Source organism: Heteronotia binoei, chromosome 21 (genome assembly GCF_032191835.1).
Source record: "Heteronotia binoei isolate CCM8104 ecotype False Entrance Well chromosome 21, APGP_CSIRO_Hbin_v1, whole genome shotgun sequence".
Lineage (NCBI taxonomy): Eukaryota > Metazoa > Chordata > Lepidosauria > Squamata > Gekkonidae > Heteronotia > Heteronotia binoei.
Genome location: NC_083243.1, coordinates 60,629,810 through 60,649,382, shown reverse-complemented (window position 1 = coordinate 60,649,382; position 19,573 = coordinate 60,629,810). Strand labels below are relative to the sequence as shown.

General features: G+C 40.6%; 1 protein-coding gene across 4 annotated transcripts in view; it reads left to right on the top strand.

The window, feature by feature from the left end:
• Window positions 1-19,573, top strand: part of AKAP6 (A-kinase anchoring protein 6) — a 432,373-nt gene that overhangs the window by 315,781 nt on the left and 97,019 nt on the right. For all 4 annotated transcript variants that reach the window (XM_060262489.1, XM_060262490.1, XM_060262488.1 and 1 more), the window contains 2 exons: window positions 2,327-2,475; window positions 16,154-16,274. In XM_060262489.1, coding sequence (XP_060118472.1) covers window positions 2,327-2,475; window positions 16,154-16,274 — 270 coding nt within the window. The remainder of the gene's footprint in view (window positions 1-2,326; window positions 2,476-16,153; window positions 16,275-19,573) is intronic.

Below are 19,573 nucleotides of genomic sequence, written 5' to 3'. Positions count from 1 at the left end.
GAACAATATCAGATACTCCAAGCTATTAAACTAATAAACATCATGGATGCCACTTCTAAACACAATTGCTTTTGATTGGAATTAACATAATTTGTGCAATATTGATGAATAATTGTCATTAGGACTGGAGCCTTAGGCCATTGGCCAGACTTCACATCTACAGTTGTTATTCTAATAGAGTACATATTGGAAAAAAGGAAAAGCCAATGAATGTCAAGCTATGTATGTGTATTGGAATTTATGAAATATAGTATAGGAATAATGCATGCATATGGAATCAAAGTCTTTGGAATCTTTACTCTCATGGAGTCTCTTCCCCCTCCATCTCCTTCCTTGTGTTGAAAAAGGCTCAGAATTTTTTTTTAAATAAAGCCATTTTTATTTGAGTCATAAACTAGAGTTTAAAACTAATTTGAAATCCTTGTTTGAAAGACACAAAACTCATCATAGTTTATGGTTTGGATGTGCCTACAGTTTGCTATGAAAGTAGAAATTATTAATTTGGGAAGTATTCCTACAGTAAGGAGGAAGTGTGCAAGTCCAAGGATTTCCAAGGCTCATTTTTATAATGACAAACCATCACCCCACACTAATGCTAACATATTTTCTGCTATTTACACATTTGCAGATTTCTCTTCTGGTACCTTTATCTCTTTGATCTGTTTGCACAGAATATTTCTTAGCACCCTTCTGTTTGTGACATAGACTATTAGAGACTGCCTTCATTCATGACCGCTTTTCTCACTCATGACCCTGCCTTGTATAATAGGAACTGTTTGAACTTTTGTAAGCCTCTGAGACCATTTTCCATTAGATGTAGAAGCCATCTCTCCCTTATATAATAGCATCCAGCCTATTAATAATGGGGAAATAGAATTACTTTGCGAAAGTGATGCTGCTATTTTGAAGTGTATTATAATTTTATTATGCTGTATTTGCATTTCAGCAGAAAGTATTGAAATAACACAAAAACATGGCCCTGAAGTGTTCTGAAAGTCAACCTTGTCTCTGCACTGTTCCCAGCTAACCAGGAGCAAGCCCTGCAAAAAGCCAGATCTATCTCCATATCTCCTGGTGCTGTGAACTCTTGAATCCAGTTCATCTGGGCAGCTGCAATGCTTATCGATTTAGTGGTTTTGAAGCCAAACACTATTTGACGTTCCTTTGATCAAGAAAGAGTCTGTATGGCTGAGTACAGACCGGCACTTTGGGTCGACTCAGAGATGACTCTGAAGTCGACCCAAAAAAACCCTCCAGACAGCAACATCTGCTGCCAACCCCTGTCCTGTACTCACCCCGTCCTCTGGCCTGATCCACCCAGCTCAAAAAGGCACCACTTCAGAAGTGGTGCCTTTTCACTACGGCACCTCTGAGGCGCCTCCCAGCCTTCTGAAAGGTCAGGAAGCGCCTGGAGAGTGCCCAGGGAGCTGCAGCCGGGATGCACAAGCTTTCCTGACGCTCCCCGGGTGCCCACGGCCCACCCCTTTCCCCAAACGCCATCCAGAAGCACCAAGGCGCTCTATTTCTGGCTGATTCTCTTTGGGGCAACTGCAAACCACTCCAAACTGTACGTCGGGTTTCAGCCAAAGAATACATGAGGGCCAGTGTGCTTCATCTTACTCTTAAGTGCAAGTTGCTGGCTAATCTTTGGCATGTTAATTGATGCAATAGTGAGTGACTGGTGCCTTTGTTTTTATGTACATCAACTTGAAAATATCCTGCAGCTTCCTGCATGGACCTTCAACATAATATTTTATATACTGCACAAAGTAGAAGAGATAAAAGGAAGCTGTTTCAGATTATATGTGGTTGCAATGCTAATTCGATTATTGTATCATATGATTGAGCTGAAGCATGGAAGTGCTTTTCCCATAAGTTTTTGCCCTGTGGGCCCTTTTCTTTGATTATGGACGCCAAAGGGGGATAAACAGGTTTGCAGTGGATCCAGGCAGCTGTTCTCCCCTTCCTTCCAACACCCAGAGAAACAGGAGCAGTGCTCCAAAACTAGCGTCTTCACTGCCCCAGTCAGCTGCTGCTTCAGCACCCTTTTTGTTTTGTTTTGTATTTCACATTATTATTATTCTTAGGAACCAAATGAAACTAGGTATGTGATGATGTCCATTCTTGGAAAAAAGAAGAGTGGTTCCAATTTTAGTAAATAACACCATGATAATATTATGATAACTTTGAGATTTATATGCACATACGCATACATTCCCCCCTACATACACACACTTTGAATTGTTGTGGACATGGAAAGCCATTGCAAATGCATTCCTTGTGGATTAAAACAAAGGGTTCATTTCTTATTGTTTTCTTTCTCTAGGCTGAGGTTCAGCTATGCTATCTGGAAGCACAAAGAGATGCTGTTGAACAGATGTCCTTAAAGCTGTACAGCGAGCAGTACAACAGCAGTAGCAAGCGAAAGGAAGAGTTTGCGGATATGTCAAAAGTTCACACAGTGGGAAGTAATGGGTAGGGAACTATTCTTTTTGTTGTTTTATTCTCAGTGATCTGTATTTTTTAAAACATGATCTTCTTTCCCTTGCTCCTGTTTTACGGAGGAGGGTTTTTCCTACTAAGCCAAGAAGCAAAGAATCATACATTCTTCTCTCTCTCTTTCTCTCTCCCTCCCTGCCACTGTATACATACTCAAAATGTTTTATATGTGTATGTGTGTATGTGTACTGACCCATAGTCATACGTTGATTGATTACCATAAGGTATGCCTAACCACAGCTGCTTCTTATTTTAAAGTGATTTTAAACAATACTGTCACTATGTAAGCCTTGGTCCTTTATTTCTTTGGAATCTCCAAGGTACCCTAACAGCAATTTATTTAAGGACATAAACCAGTGTAAGGTTTGCCTTGCTGGGTCACACCCCGAAGAACTTGGAGTCAAGGCATGTTGGAGACCCCATCATCTGATAGTAAAGTAGTAGTATGCTGTCTTTGAATATGGAAGTATTATATTACATTATTACCAGATGTTAAGTTTCTCTGACATACTACAAATGCACATGATTTCCAGTAAGATTATTTCACACCTTCCTTGAACAATCTTATGTCCAAGGATGTGAACAAAATGTGTACAGTACAGAAAATGATTTTTAAAATATATTTCTTTATCTTCCTTTTGACTATAGCATGTGTTACAAACAGGCTTAAGAATGGAAAACAAAATGAAAGAAAGGTGGACAAGAAACATAGACAGGGAAAGTGATTATATTAAAAAGTTACAGAGAAGGATATTATGAATCCATTACTGTTAAAACATGTTAATTTGTCATGTTAAAATGCTAGTATTGATCTGCAAATACTGCAGATAAAAGGCAGCAAAAAATTAGAACAAAATTAATGAAGATATGGATTCCAATTTTGTTTGTTATTAGATCACAAGTTTCAGCAATATTCATATTCAGATCTCCAGTTTGGTAATAAAAAGCTACAATTTACAGGAATAATTAAGTAATAGTTATAGTAGGACTCATGCACTGGCATGGTATATTTTAGTATACAATATGGAAAGCTCAAAAAAATCTGAATGTACACAAACATGTGCAGATATATACCAATGTGTATTACATATGTTGGAAAATTATTTCATTAACAATGCAATCCTATACTAAGTCGAGTCTTAGATGTGCATAATTCTGCCAGCAAGTTTGCCGGCAAGTTTCAAATATGTTGGAAGGGAAATAAGTAGGTTGTATCCTAGACCTTCACTCAACTCCCAGATGTCAGATTTTGCCCAGAATCTACCACAAGACTCCTTGAGTGAATGCAAAAGAAGCTTTAAATGAAGAATCATGTGGCAAACACTTGTAGCATGTGCATGCAAGGCTACTGGCCTTGCCAGACTGGCATAAAATATAAGTTACAGTCCAAATATAGGTTATAGGTTATCAGCTCATCATTTCTCCCGCCTAAACATCTCCTGCTCAAGAGTCTTTGAATTAGTTCCCAGACTACTATGTTACTCTTCTCCAAGGTCGTGTTCCAACTTTACAGACATTGTCCATTTGTACCTACCTTCAATTACCAGGGAGACAAGATTAGGCTCTCACTTCCCACAGTGGCTTACCCTCTACTGTGGGCTTCTTTGTTACCTGTACTATTCTTCATAAAAGTACCAGTACTATTCTACAAAAAAGAATACAATGAATAGATATGTGGGTTAGTGTATACTGGTAATTATGGATATATGAATATACTTTGGATAATTGACCATCAGCAATCACAGTACTATTAGGAAAATCAATAAATAGTTTCTGAACCACAAGTTCGAGACAAATCCTTGTCAGGGACTTTTACCTGACAACAGCACTGCCTTCCTTTGGTGCAAGGGGCCTTCCTTTGACATAGGAGCTCTTCTCTAAGCAGAAAAGCTTCTTGTTTCAGAGAAAAATTCCAAGCTCTGTAGAAATGTGCAGCTGTTGAGCTGTGTTGTTCAAGCTCTGCATGGGGTGAACAGCCATAGAGTACTTGAAGGAATATCTGGCACAGATAAAATTTAGCACAGCCAATCCCAGCCACAGGGACAGGGCAGAAATGCTGCTTGGCTGCCCTACAGCCCAATATTTTTCTTATCACCTTCCCAAATAGCCATTCCTCCTCCTGATACTAGTCTTGTTCTCTATTTCCTGACTCCATCATATAGCTTCTGTGGTTTATTATATACCAGCTGTGATCAGGAGAACTGTGACCCTAAAGGAGCCCACCTTTGCTATATTACAACTGTGCAGACATTAAATGACCTTTTCAGCCACCTTCTACATTGAGTCCCATGCTGAGGCTACTGAGGCTACTGGCAAGCAGGAGAACAATCAAACATTTATTCAACACCATCAGGAATGGATCTCTGAAGGCAAATCAGATGCATGGGGTTGTCAACTCTCTTGGTAAAGGCCCCATGCCTTTAAAAGTTATGCTAACAGATAGAAGAATCACAGGTAGAACTGTCCATACAGTTGTCTGTTAAGCAGTTTACAGTGGTGCAGAAGCCAGGCTAGAACAAGAAAGTTGATAGCCACAGCACATCCTGATTAAGGCCACTGTTGGACATGTTGTAGCCTCAGCAGATTGTTAGCCCTGTATTGTGAATACAGTCTAAGCGTCTACTCCTGTAAAAGGGCTGCCTGAAGAGGCACACAAGGACACAGAAGTAACAACAAGTGGGTTCAAGCACTCTGCCCAAGTTGTAAACTATGGATTTTAGAGAGTGGCACCACATAGATATTTTTCCTGTTCCTATATCTTATCCCTGCTTGTGAAGTGATTTGCGCATTTGGAGTATAATCCTTGGGCCAATGTAATACTCAGCCAATGCTTACCTGCCCCTTGTAGGATGTTACAGTGGAAGCGTGTTTCCGATTTCTGTTTTGCTGCTCCACGGGACTCTGATCCTTCAAGCTACATAGGACTGTGACTATGTGACATCAATAGCTGAAGTGGCTAAAAATCACCCAGACAAGAAGTTATGCTAGTTTCTCTCTCTTGCTGTGGAAAAAAGTACTAGCACCTTTTTAGGATAGGGTTGCCAAGTCCAATTCAAGAAATATCTGGGGACTTTGGGGGTGGAGCCAGGAGACATTAGGGGTGGAGCCAAGATCAAGATTCCTTCCTTCCATAGGAAATAATGAAGGATAGGGGCACCTTCTTTTGGGGCTCATAGAATTGGACCCCCTGGTCCAATCTTTTTGAAACTTGGGGGGTATTTTGGGGAGAGGCACTAGATGCTATACTGAAAATTTGGTGCCTCTACCCCAAAACACAGCCCCCCCAGAGCCCCAGATACCCGTGGATCAATTCTCCATGATTTTCTATGGGAATAAATCTCCATAGGGAATAATAGAGTTCCCAGAAGACATTTCCCTCCCCTCCCCCCGCTTTCTGATGACCTTGAAGCAGGGGGAGGGCTTCCAAACCGGGGGATCCCCTGCCCCCACCTGGGGATTGGCAACCCTATTTTAGGGTGAAGGGATTGTTGAGCCAATACTGTTGGTGTGTGTGTGTGTGTGTGTGAGAGAGAGAATTATCCAAATCACTCCATGTGTCAGGCTTGTTATGTATGAAGTGTCCATGCTTCATGTTCACATGTTCCTGAGCAGAGGCCAGAACCTTTGTCTACACCAGACAAATATATAACCATTGTACTAGAACCAGCCCATCCAGGCACACAAGCAACTGTGGGAAAACCACTCTAAAAGTAGAACAGAAGGGCCTATATTAGGGTATTATTCCCCCTGCTGATGTCCCTCCCTTCTCCAAATGTGGGCCCTCCCCAGGGTCTTCCCCCAGATCTCCAGGGGTTGCCAGAGTTGGCAACCATAAGGGGCAGGGAGGGCTGGTTTGGCTCTCAGCTCTGTGCAGCCATCTCCCTTGGAGCCTGCCTACTGTCCTTGGACACCTCCTCTTCCTCCAGCCAGAGCACATTAGTCTCCTGCATTTGTTGCCTAGACTGGCAGAAAGATGACTGGCAGTTCATGTGCAGGAGGCAGAATCTTTTTGGCTCTACCTCCTCCAGCCCAGCCAAGCAGCTTCCCACTTGCTGGCAGCCCAGGGAAGGTGCCCACAAGCCAGCTTGCCAAAGCCACAGGCCAGCTTGCCAAATGTGCCCACTTACATAAACATGTGAACAGAGCAACTGGCCTAGCTGGTTATGCTATATGCAGCAACCTGGGTGAGACAGAAAAGCCTGCTGCTTATGTAAGGGATGCCACAAATGCAGAATGCCAAGGGTCAGGGCAGGCAAGGCCCACCGAGTCAGGTGAGCCAGAGGTGGCTAACCCACTGACCCAGATGTGCATGGCTTCTCTCACACCTTCCTCCCTTGGCAGCATTAAATAAGGGAGGATTAAATAAGAGGCAAAGCTAAAACACCTGCATGCTCCCTGGGCTCCCTGCATGCCAGCACTGTCTTATTTAACAGTCTGAACAGGAGAGAAAAGGGAGAGGTGAAGTTCAGGGATGAGAGTAGGTATTTAGAAAAGCATGCAGGGTTTGCACACAGCAGAGGCAGGCTGGATGTGTGTCTGTGCACTTGCACATGGGCAGTAATATTTTAGGTGACTGGATAATGCTATGGAGCTGGCAGGAGATAAAAGTCTGCAAAATGTAATTGAAGTAGAGCTGGTATGTTTGGAGAGTGATAGCATTTCAAGATTTCTTGTGGTGCTGAGGAGCATCATAGTTCCCCTTATGTTTCAGCTTGTTGCAGTATTTGGGACTCTGGGAGAAACCTGTAGGCTCTGTGTTGCATGCCTCTTAAATACATATATTCTCAAAGTCTTCTAATAATAATGACAACTCTCCAATGCCAATTCATCTGTATTGGCACTGGAGAGTCGTTATTGTTATTAGAAGACTTTGAGAATATACATCTTTAAGAGGCACGCAACACAGATCCTACGGGTTTCTCCCCAGTCTCACTTTCCGTGTGACTCTTTTTTGGTTACTTCGTATTTGGGACTTTGACAGAGGGAACTGTGGGATTGCATGGCTGCCTCACCCCTTCCCCTCCCCAAAGCCTGTTGACCATAGCAGTTTCTTTAAGGAAGGGCTTGTTGGGTTCCCCTGATTGATGCCACTTGGCCATGTGTTTTTGGTTGCCACACGTGTGGCAACAGAATGCAGCACTTTCTGCTCTAGCTCATCAAAAGCTTCTGAAATATGTTAGTCTTCAAGAGCCACAAGAGTCTCTGGTTGTTGCACCTTGATTGTCAGGCAACAGTTCTCTGTACTGTGCAAAACTTCTTGTGCATATCAAGCAAAGGGTGGTTAGTTAGGCGCTGAAGAGGGGTGTGGGTTATGGTCAGTGGTAAAATTTCTCTGGTACCTGGAAATACTTTTTATTGCACATGAACTGGCCCAGCAAAGTGACATTTATGTCATAACCAGCTTTCATAACAAACGAGTTTGATACCTCTGGTCTACACAGATTCCAATCTAACACAGTATGCCTGGTTAAAAAAGAGAGAAAGTCAAAGGAAACAATAACATGTATTCTCCTACCAAAATACAGAACTAAATAATTAAATGGCAAAGAAAATTGAGGCAACATTGCAATATGGCAATTGTATGTAGTAGCAAAATAATTGCAATTTTCTGCACCAGTCCTTAATAGGGGATGGCTACAGGGGAGGGGAGGAGGGGAGAAGGGGAGGAAGAAAATCATGTTGCCTGTTCTAAAGAGATGAGTCTGGTGCATTTAGGTCCAAGGACAGGTGATAATGGTTGGAGCTGAGCCAACTACCAGGATGGGTTTCCTGTGATTTCAACAACAGAAGAAGTCCAATGACAGTACCAACTGCTATAATCTCAGCAGTGCCAGACATTAGGGAGCAAAGCTAACTACAAAGGCTGTAGGCTTAGGATTCTTGTGTTACATATTTAAAATTGCCTGCAATTTGTTTGGGGGTGTTATTGGCCTAATTCCATGCAGAGTTTGGATAAGCAGAAAGGACTGGGTCTAGGGTGGTCTAATTCCTTATTAGAGGATGTTAATTTATTAGTGATGATGGGAGTAGGTGTATACTTGGGGGGGGGAGTGGACATGTGGGCATGTTAGGTAAGGCATGTTAGGTAAGGCAATAGAGACAGCAGAACCAGTTGAGCTGGGTGAGTGAATTTTCTGAATGACAGACTTTGAATTATATTGGTGAGGATTTTAATTGGTATCCTAAGCAGTTTACAGACTGGTCTCAGGAATTCTCTGTCCACCTGCCACATAAACAAAACACAGTACATATTTTCTCAAAGAAATAATACAAGCTCAGTAACAATACAAGGAATTAAACAAAGGGACTTCCAGGTTAGGTCGCCTTGCTAGCAGGTGGATTCGCGAGCTCTCCTGCTTGCGACTCCCCCTGATCAGGCAGGGGATCCGTGGCACCCCCAAAGAAACCCTGGGGTGGTCTCTTAGGCATAGGGTTTTCACAGTGAGATGGGGCTCAACGACAGTTGCTCCTGTTTCTTCTATGTGCTCTGACGCTCTTCCTGTCGGGATCGCTAATACAGCAGCAAGAGGTGAATGCTCGATTGCTTGCCTTTCTCTTCTTTAAAAGCTTTTGATCTATCACCCCTCTATCTCAAGCATGACAAATCTGCAATGCAAGTAAGTTCACTTTCAATTGCCAAGGGCTAATGGGTCTTTTTTACATTTCAATGACTTAGTAGTTCAAAGGAAGGGAAAGAGATTGATATCTCTAATTTCCCTGTGAATGAGGCCATGGAAAGTTAAAGAACATCTTTAAGTACTGGAAACAATTTGAACCAATCGGAATATGGACATTTAAATTGACCCAGATCATAATTGGATATTTATTAAAGAGACTACTATTTGGCTGCAATACGGTCTGAACAAAATGAGATACCTGTTAGAGAGATTTTTCCTTGTTGTCTGATCTGAAATTCATACGTTAACATCTAAAATTTCAGTTGGAGGAGACTGAGAAGGACAGGCTATCTGGGACTCTGAGCTACTTTTTAATCAGGATTAATGGACTGAGTTTGCTGACAGAGAAAAATGGCTTTGCTAAGCGAAATTTCTTATAAAAAAGACATTTTAAGCAGTTTAAAATCTCTGAGGCAAGAGCTTGGTTTATTGGCAGACTTGGTTAAGAAGCAAATGGCAGCTTTTTTGCTGAAAGCTAGTGAAACCTCAAATCTACATGAGCATAGTGCTAAAGAGAATCTGGTGATGTCTGTGGAATTGAAATGGGAGACTGAGCTGTCGGGAAATCAACAAAAGGAAATTAAAATGGAATCTTGTGGCGTATTTAAAAAAGAAGACTGGAAATGGAGACAGACTCAAGCTAGGTTGAGAGGAACAAAAGCTGTGGAATTTTTCTCATCTCCTTTGAGAAGGATGACTGCATTAAGAAGTAAGAAGATGCATTTTAACCAGAAAATCACGATGTGGAAATCTTTCAGAAAGAAGAGCCTCCTGAACTAGATTTTTCTCAGTGGATAGGTGGACATGGACTTTGTAAGAAATTCTGATATGTGAAATTAGAAGGCTAAGTGAGACTTCTTTTCTTTGTTTTTGTTTGTTTTGGGACTACAGTAAGCTGTCTTGTTTAAAACAATATGGATTTAAAAATTAAAGGGCTAAAAAGTTTTTGAAAAGAATTTTATGTAAAAATAGTTACTTCAGATTAGTTTTTAAGAAGGCAGATAATATAAGTTCCTGACAAATTGCTGAACTTTTTTAAATAGATAATGATATTAGTTTCTATGTTTGTTATAGATATGGGAAATTTTACAAGTTAATATATAACTCAGGAGATAGACTTCTTTTCAGTAAGAAGGGTTTCCTGAAATATTTTTATCCTGGTGGATAGTTGGGTAGGTAACTTCAATAAGAACAGGCATCAGACTTTTATTTTTGGGTCATAAAAATTGTGTTATCTGCCTTTTTTCACAATTAATCCACCTCTTGTGTCCCTGTTGGGCTAGGAAGCCCAATAGGGACACAAGAGGTGGATTAATTGTTTAAAAAGGCAGACAACACAGATGTTATGTAAACTGCTAGATTTGTTTTTTTTTTAATAATGTATCCCAGGAGAAACTGTTTATATTGAGATAGACATAATACCAGGTTGTATTTCTTTTTAGTTTTTTTTAAGGATAAAGATATTAATTTTTTGTGTTTATATTAATGATAGTGATAAATTAACAAATTAGTTTGTGTTTTTAACAAGGTTAAGCCAAAGTAGTTAGTTTCGTGCTGAGACTGCTCTGACTTGTTCATATTTATGTGTGTTGTAGAAGAAGTGTTTAGACTTGTATTGCAAATAATAGCTTAGTAAAAATGTTTTATAATGGAAGATAAAGATGGCAAAATATATGGAGAATTTTATACTTGCAGGTAGAACGAATTGGACATTCTATTTGGAGGTAGATTTAAAATTGATATATTTGTATTTTTTCTTCTTTCCCCCTGCCTTTCCCATTCTGTATATGCCCTCCCTCCTTCTTCTTTTTTTTGTATCTATGCTTATGCTTTTTCTTTTGTAGTTAAACCAATAAAAATTATAAAACTGAAAAGAAATTAAACAAAATGTTAAACTTGAGCTGGCTGATAAAAATAATTCTTCATTGTTTTTTGTCTATTAACTTTTTCTCATGAGAGATGGCGTCATGAATTTTCATTTTCACTATTCAATTAATCTCCAAACCTTAAGAAATATGTTTGCATTCAGAGGATTAAGCATGCAACTCTGCATTATTACCTGTCCACAAAGTTAATGTATTTTCCTTACAATTCAATTCTGCAATCAGTAGGACTAAAGTTGACATGACACTTTTGCTATGTTATTGCAATTTTTTTCAATAATTGGGGGGTTAGCTATTCATTTGATACACTAATTAACTTCACAGTTGTCACCTATGATGCCCCTCAGAGGCAATATTTTCCCTCCATTTTTCTTTCCCTTTCTGACTGAGCTACCCTAGGTATATGTTTTCTTCTTTCCTGAACAACTCTGGCTACTCTGGCTGTCCCACCCTGTCACATTATGATATTTTGGCTATTGGTTCAGCCCAGGAACCTGAGGAAAGGATCAAGAGCCCCCTTTAACTTAAACAAAATGTTTCTCTCGCTCACTAGAAGATCTCTTTTCCTTAGCCCGAATAGGAATCTTTGCCCAACTACCCACTCTTCCTTACCAATCACCCCCAGTTCTCTGTCTGTGTTAAACTGCTTTCAGTTAGGGCTGGATTCAGAATGAATTTTCCTCAGCATCCAGTTCAGAAGTCTTTATCTGCTCATCTGTAAGGCAGTGATGTTCTGCCATGTTTTTGGTTGAGGACAGCAACAATATCCATTTTGGCTGGCACCCTTTCTTTGCTCTCCAGATTTGTTTTGTTCCTCCTCCTTTTCCCCTGCCCACAAGGTGCCCAGGGAGTCCAGAATGGAAAGTAATCTGTAGCTTGCCATCTGGATTTTTAAAAAACTGTTGTACTAGTGTTGTCTATGTATTTTATTTTATGGTTTTCTGTTTTAATCTATTGTTGAGCTCAGAGCAGTAGCAGGGATTGGGCAATTCAGATATTATTTATTTATTATATTAGGTTTATGAATCACCCAATCCCTGCTATTGACAAGATCTGGGTGATATACAACATAGTAAAAACATTAAAATTTTAAAAATAAATATACAATAATGTTATTACCACAATCTAAAAGTTCAAGTGGCAAGCATAACCATTTCAGTTTCCTCCTAATTCTGGACTGTGCCTGCCTCATGGGTGTAGGGAGGAGGGACAACAATCTGGCTGCCATCTGCTTCCTCTCTCTATCTCTCTTGCTTTCTTCTGCATCACAGCTTGCTTTTCTAGGCTCTCTCACTTACACAGGAGCTACACAGCAAAGCCTCTGACTGAGGCTCCTCCCTCGGAGCCTGCTTTGCCAGGCTCTCTTAATCACACAACAGAGCTATTGAGCCAAGCCTCTCTTACCTCAATTGGCTGAGAGTCCTCCCCTTCCATGTCCCCTGGGGATGAAGAGGGGGGAGGGCAGGAAAGATCAAGAGCTTGTTTTGTCCCATTCCTTCAATCACTTGGGAGAGATACAAAGCACCTTTAAGACCAAAAAAGTTTTATTCAAGGTATGAGCTTTTTGCCTTGCTATGGAGAGACAAGGAGGAGAGAGAGAATGTGTGTGTGCGTGTGCATGCATGTGTTTTGTTGAGTTCATTATGTCAGGGCTTTCTTGGGTGCAACTGGATTCCCCTCCTCTGTTTCATTGTATGCATGCCCTCATGTTCCAATCTTTCTCAGTGAGAAAGCACTGTGAGCTATTTACCTGAGGAAATCAGTGCAGTGGATTAGGCTTTTGATAAAGTTCCTCATCAAAGGCTCCTTAAAAAGCTCGAGAGTCATGGAGTAATAGGACAGGTCCTCTTGTGGATCAAAAACTGGCTAATTAATAGGAAGCAGAGAGTGAGTATAAATGGGCAGTCTTCGCAGTGGAGAACGGTAAGCAGTGGTGTGCTGCAGGGCTCAGTACTGGGTGCCATGCTCTTTAACTTGTTCATAAATGATTTGGAGTTGGGAGTGAGCAGTGAAGTGGCCAAGTTTGCAGATGACACTAAATTGTTCAGGGTGGTGAGAACCAGAGGGGATTGTGAGGCACTCCAAAGGGATCTGTTGAGTGGGCGTCAACATGGCAGATGAGATTCAATGTGGCCAAGTGCAAAGTAATGCACCTTGGAGCCAAGTATCCCAGCTACAAATGCAAGTTGATGGTAGAGACTGACCAAAAGAGAGATCTTGGGATCGTGGTAGATAACTCACTGAAAATGTCAAGACAGTGTGCGATTGCAATAAAAAAGGCCAACGCCATGCTGGGAATTATTAGGAAGGGAACTGAAAACAAATCAGCCAGTATCATAATGCCCCTGTATAAATCAATGGTGCGGTCTTATTTGGAATACTGTGTGCAATTCTGGTCACCGCACCTCAAAAAGGATATTATAGCATTGGAAAAAGTCCAGAAAAGGGCAACTAGAATGATTAAAGGGTTGAAAAACTTTTCCTATGAAGAAAGGTTAAAACGCTTGGGGCTCTTTAGCATGGAGAAACGTCGACTGCGGGGTGACATGATAGAGGTTTACAAGATAATGCATGGGATGGAGAAAGTAGAGAAAGAAGTACTTTTCTCCCTTTCTCACAATACAACAACTCATGGGCATTCGACAAAATTGCTGAGCAGTCAGGTTAAAACGGATAAAAGGAAGTACTTCTTCACCCAAAGGGTGATTAACATGTGGAATTCACTCCCACAGGAGGTGGTGGCGGCTACAAGCATAGACAGCTGTTCTTATTCAAGAGGGGGTTAGATAAAAATATGGAGCAGAGGTCCATCAGTGGCTATTAGCCACAGTGTGTGTGTATATATATATATATGTGTGTGTGTGTGTGTGTGTGTATAATTTTTTTTGGCCACTGTGTGACACAGAGTGTTGGACTGGATGGGTCATTGGCCTGATCCAACATGGCTTCTCTTATGTTCTTAGGCTGAGAGTGTGTATGCAGACCAAGTTCACCCAGCACATTTCCTCTGTAGACTAGGGATTTTGAACCTAGATTTCCCAGATAGTAGACTGATACTGACCACTATACATTGCTGTCTCTCTATTCTTGCATTGCTACATAGAAATTGTAGTTATTTCTCTAGGGAAAAGTATAGTTTTGTGGACAAACACATAGCCCTCATTCTGTGTCATGGTGCCTTCACATATTCTCGACCAGCACATGAAGCATCTTATGTACAAAAGCTCACAATGCCCAGCCATTTCATGTCTTCCTATGGGTCTTAGATTCAAAGCACTGAATTTTGTAATGAATGTCAATAAATCAAAAGTAGGTTTGTAATTTACAGATGCACACCTGAACAACACCTGAACAGCATACTCAGGATTACATTGTCCATGTTGTCTCTTTGACCTTTTTATACCATATACATTTCTCAACATGATAAATCCATTATTAACATTGTATAGTCTTTGAAATTAAAAATATTTGAAAGGATTAGGTATTGTAGTAACATGTTGGTTTAAATTGTCAAAATTTGTTTTTCTGTCAATAAAAGGGATTGCTAATTGTGAGTATTGAGCTTTCAACCATTCTAACTAGCTTTTCCATGGATGTCCTGAAAGTACCTGAAGATGGACCTCATAAATACTAGTGCATTCTCCAGCATTCTGAGGCACAGAATTAATTACATAAAACAGTTGGTTACATCAGCTGTTTCACTGACATCAAAAACACTCCTGGAGTTTCCACTCAGAAGGAAAAGTTGGCTTTAATTGATACATCTACAGGATTTCTTCCCCATGGGTGCATACATGAAAATGTTGCACTGGAATGTGTAATTCTTTGCAGATAATCCTGTGGTCTGAATGCAATATGAATCCAGGATTCAGTGTCTGGGATCATCTTTTAACTAGTGTTTGGATGATATAAATATCCATGCATATGTACCTATGGGTTAAATCACAAGTTATCTTGTACTTTCAGATATTTTAACAGCCTAAGCAGAATTGTACTGATATTGGTGTATAAATGCTGACTTGATTCTAATCTAAAACTTTGAAACTAATTTTAATCTAATTTTGCACTGATATGTGCATACTTTTCACTTTGTACTGCATTTGATTTGCACTGAATCCCTTATGAGCTATAAGTATCATAGTGGATATTTCTGTTTTAAATTTAAATATGCCAAAATAATTAGTTTTGGTGAGCGGTACTACAGTATCATATGCTATTATATGGTCCTTGGATTCTTAATTATGTACCATTGCCATAGGTTAGGTCCTGAGAGCTGCAGTTTGCCAGTCTGGTTGATTCCTTTTGGAGTTCTCCTGCAGACAATTTTGCAGGTTTTCATGTGTGTCTTCTATTTTGTATCACAGTGTTTTACTTATTCACTAGGCTTTCAATAGAGAATAACATTAATCTTTTTAAGCTCCTTATTCTAATGATTTATTTTGTTAGAAACCGTTGTGATCCTTCTTTGAATTTTAATGATTGCTGGCTATTCAAGGATTCATTGTTTTGACTTCCTGTCCTTACCTTTGTTTCTAACATGTCTGTAGGGAACACCTGTCTAATACTGTATCTGGCCTTAGTTCTCACTGGCTTACCATATTCACTCAAGCCTATCTTAAAGCGTTAAGTTGAAATGCTAGCTACTCATGCATGAAAATAAATGTAGGATATGTATTTGCAGAGATAGGCAGATAGACAGCAGAGGGCTGGCTAAATGGATTGAGTCATTTTTTCTATTAAAGTAGTATTTTTGGTGAAGACAATAGCATATACTGCCCTTTGCAAAAAAGTTTGCTAAATATGTTAGCAGTTTAAGAGCCATTAAGCAGCCCTAATGTGTACTTCCAATTTCTTAAGTCTTTGAAGTAAGTAACAAATACATCTGCTGTTGCTGACAGAATTGAAGATCGTTTGCTGAGATTTAGGTGATGCATTAATGGATCTGAATTTTCATTCATGCTGTTGAAATACAAGTACCTTCTCCAAAACATAGCAAGGAAAAACGTTATCTATTTTCAAGAAAATCTCATTCTAATACAGTATTTTAACAGCAATTTCCTATTATGCATAATACATTTTGTTCCTTATCGGCAGCCTTTTGGACTTTGATTCAGAATACCAGGAGCTCTGGGATTGGCTGATTGACATGGAATCCATAGTGATAGACAGCCATGACCTGATGATGTCAGAGGAGCAGCAGCTGCATCTTTACAAGGTTAGAGCTTCCGTTACTGCTTTTACCTAGAAGATCTGATTAGTTTGACAAGTCTTTCTCTCACAGGATAGCCCTGCGTTCATTGTATATATCATGGTGTCTATTAGAATTCCCTTCCCTGTCCCCAACCTCATTTCCAGCCCTTCTGCGCTGACAGCCTACACCAACATCATAATTGTGAGAAAGTTCCCTTACAACTGTCTGTTTGGTGCAATTCTGTAGGAGGACAAAGATTTGTCTTTGGAGTGAATAGGAACAGATGAAACAGAATTCATAAATAGGCAGAAACAAAATAAAGGAAAGGAATTATAGTTGAATTTATAAAATGTGTTTTGATTAGCGCTTTCTTCTGGATTTTATCTACCTTTCAAGCTTTTGCAGAAAAAAATATGCCTTGATTTTATTTTATTGCTTCAAAGATGTAGTTTCTTCCAATTTAATTTTATTAGTTATTTATAAAACAGATATTCTCCTGTTAAGTCAATACACTTGCTTGTGAATTAATTGTGGACTTGTGTATTCACTGTAAATCTTTTATCTAACATAAACACAGAGCTAGATGTGAAAGCAGATACCTTTTTCCTGAAAGATTTCCATTTCTTGCTGTTGCCACTGTAGTCAAGATTAGTGATGTTTCTTAGATCTTAAGATAACTTTAAAAAACAGCACTGTAAAATCCTGTTTTAAGGTCCATTCCAGGCTTTAGTATGTGACTGACAGATGGGGGGGGGGGCATTTTAGGACTTTAGGAGGGACTTTCTGTAGAAATATCAAGCTGTAGTAAATCTTCCTCATTTAGGCAATTTTTATTGGACTAATTCTGACAGTTGTCATCCTTGAATTGCTTTGAACATATGGCATATCTCAAAGAGCAGATTGTGAATCATAAAAAATAAAATTAATAACTAACCACAGAATCAGCAACAGTATAATGACAAGAATCAACTACCCTCTAGCTTTTTATTTCTTATAGAAGAAATTCTACACTCAAGGTCAAATAGAAGTTGTTTTCCTTCTTTTCTGCTTCTATGTTTTGACAAATTATTCAAATGTGTCTTTAAAAAAAACTTTACATTTAATTCTTGGTAGCTTCTGTAAAACTTGTATGTTCAAAACACAAGTGGAAATTCCAGTAAATGCAGACACTTTATAGTGCAGACCTAAAGAAAGTTGCACCTTTCAATACCACTGAAGTCAATGGACTTAGAAGGGGATAACTCTGTTTAAATCTCTACAGTTCATAAAAATATTTGCACATGGATTTCACTGTACATATATGTGCCACTTCCTCTTCTGAGCATTTTCAAGAACTCCCACCAAAGTAAAATCAATGCAGTATGCACTAGGGTTGCCAACTCTAATTCAAGAAATATCTTGGGACTTTGGGGGTGGAGCCAGGAGACTTTGGGGTGGAGCCAGGAGACATTTGGGGCAGAGCCAGGAGCAAGGGTGTGACAAGCAGAATTGAACTCCAAGGGAATTCTGGCCATCACATTTAAAGGGACAGCACACCTTTTTAAATGGCTTCCTTCCATAGGAAATAATGAAGGATAGGGGCACCTTCTTTTGGGGCTCATAGAATTGGACCCTCTGATCCAATTGTTTTGAAACTTGGGGGGTTCTTTGTGGAGAGGCACTAGATACTATACTGAAAATTTGGTGCCTCTACCTCAAAAAACAGCTCCCCCAAACCTCCAGATCAATTCCCCGTTATACCCTATGAGAATTGATCTCCACACAGGGAATAATGAAGTGCTCAGCAGATGTTTCCCTCCCCCCCACACACACACCCCGTTTCTGGCGACTCTGAAGCAAGGGATTGGCCTCTCTACTCATGAGTTGCTGACAACTTCTTCAAAGTAACACAGACATACCATCCCAAGAGGAAGCCTTTCAATCGGAGACTGAAGCCTCTGGAGGTGGAAAGCAAATGGTCCTGTGGGGGCGGGGCTTCCCCCCATTGGCCAGCTCACTGGGGGCAGGAAGGAGCCTGGGAAAGCGGAAGAGCCCCCACTGGGACCTGGGGATTGGCAAGCCTAGTATGCACATCTTCCACAAACTGTTTGTTTCTCTGTGTTTAGAAAGGAAGCTTATTGTCACGCTCCTCCTGTTGCCCCTGGGGTTGCCCTGCAGCCACCATTGCCCCACGGCCCCTCTTGGCACCCCACCAGCGCCATAGCACGCCAGGGGGGTGGGGCCTCCTAGCATTTTTTACAGGCCCTCTCCCTCATCCTTGGCTTCCCTCTCCCCCTCTGCCCACCTTCATCCTTTCTACAGAACGCTGAGTAGAGCCCTTTATTGAACCTGTCTGACTCCTTTTCTGCATGTTTTCAATGCAGACTAATGTGGTCTGGTTTTAGCTCTGGGTTAGTGCAATTCCCAATTCCAGCTGCAGATCCTGTCTCTTTGAAATTAGCATTTGCTGACACCTTCAGAGCAATAAAAGTAACCATTTGCCAGATCAATTGCTTATTGGTTCTCAGGCCTCTGCCTAGATTCTATCTATTGTAAATACTGCCTGGGGGAAATGTAAATCTTGCCTTTTGCTAGGAGGCTGAAGTTGGTTCCTTATTCCCAGTTCCTTATTCATTCCTTTTTTGCTACTTATTCATGAATTCAATCAAAAACACTGAGAAGAGTTTGAAAGCTCTGAGCCTCAAAATAAGGTCTGGAGTAAACCACCATATCTTATACGCCCCCATGTTAAGGGGACTCTGCCCATTGAGAGGACATGTGCTGCCTCATGGTCCAAACAGTGGTTCTCATGCCAGCTGCTCCAGAGCAAGGTGCCCCCCAGGACACTCAAACAGGAAGACACTTGGGCCAGGATGTACCCTAAAACAATATTTGGAACATCTCAAACACATCATGTGTTTCAGAGCCACAATATATGAACATCAGATATTTGAGAGTCACAGGGAGGGAGGGAGGGAGGAAGGCAAATAGATGGGGGAGAGAGAGATGGAAAGAAAGCAACTATAAATGCATTCTCCAAGCTGCCAGCTTTGTTGGCTTGGGGAAGTGTTTTAGAGAAAGAAATGCCTTCTCTAAGTTGGCCAACAAGGCACTGGGGGTTTTGAGAGCCACACAATATATGTGAAAGAGCCACAGTTTGGCCACCCCTGTGATATACGGTGGTCCAGACCTTATTTTGGAGTGTGGAGGGAAAACAGTGCTTGGACTGGGCATCACTGCATGACTTCTTGGAGGACACAGTATCCAGAGTGTGGGGATGTGTCATTTGGGGTAGTCCAAAAATTGTTTTGTGGTGCAGCCAGGCCCAAGTGTGTGTCTGTGTG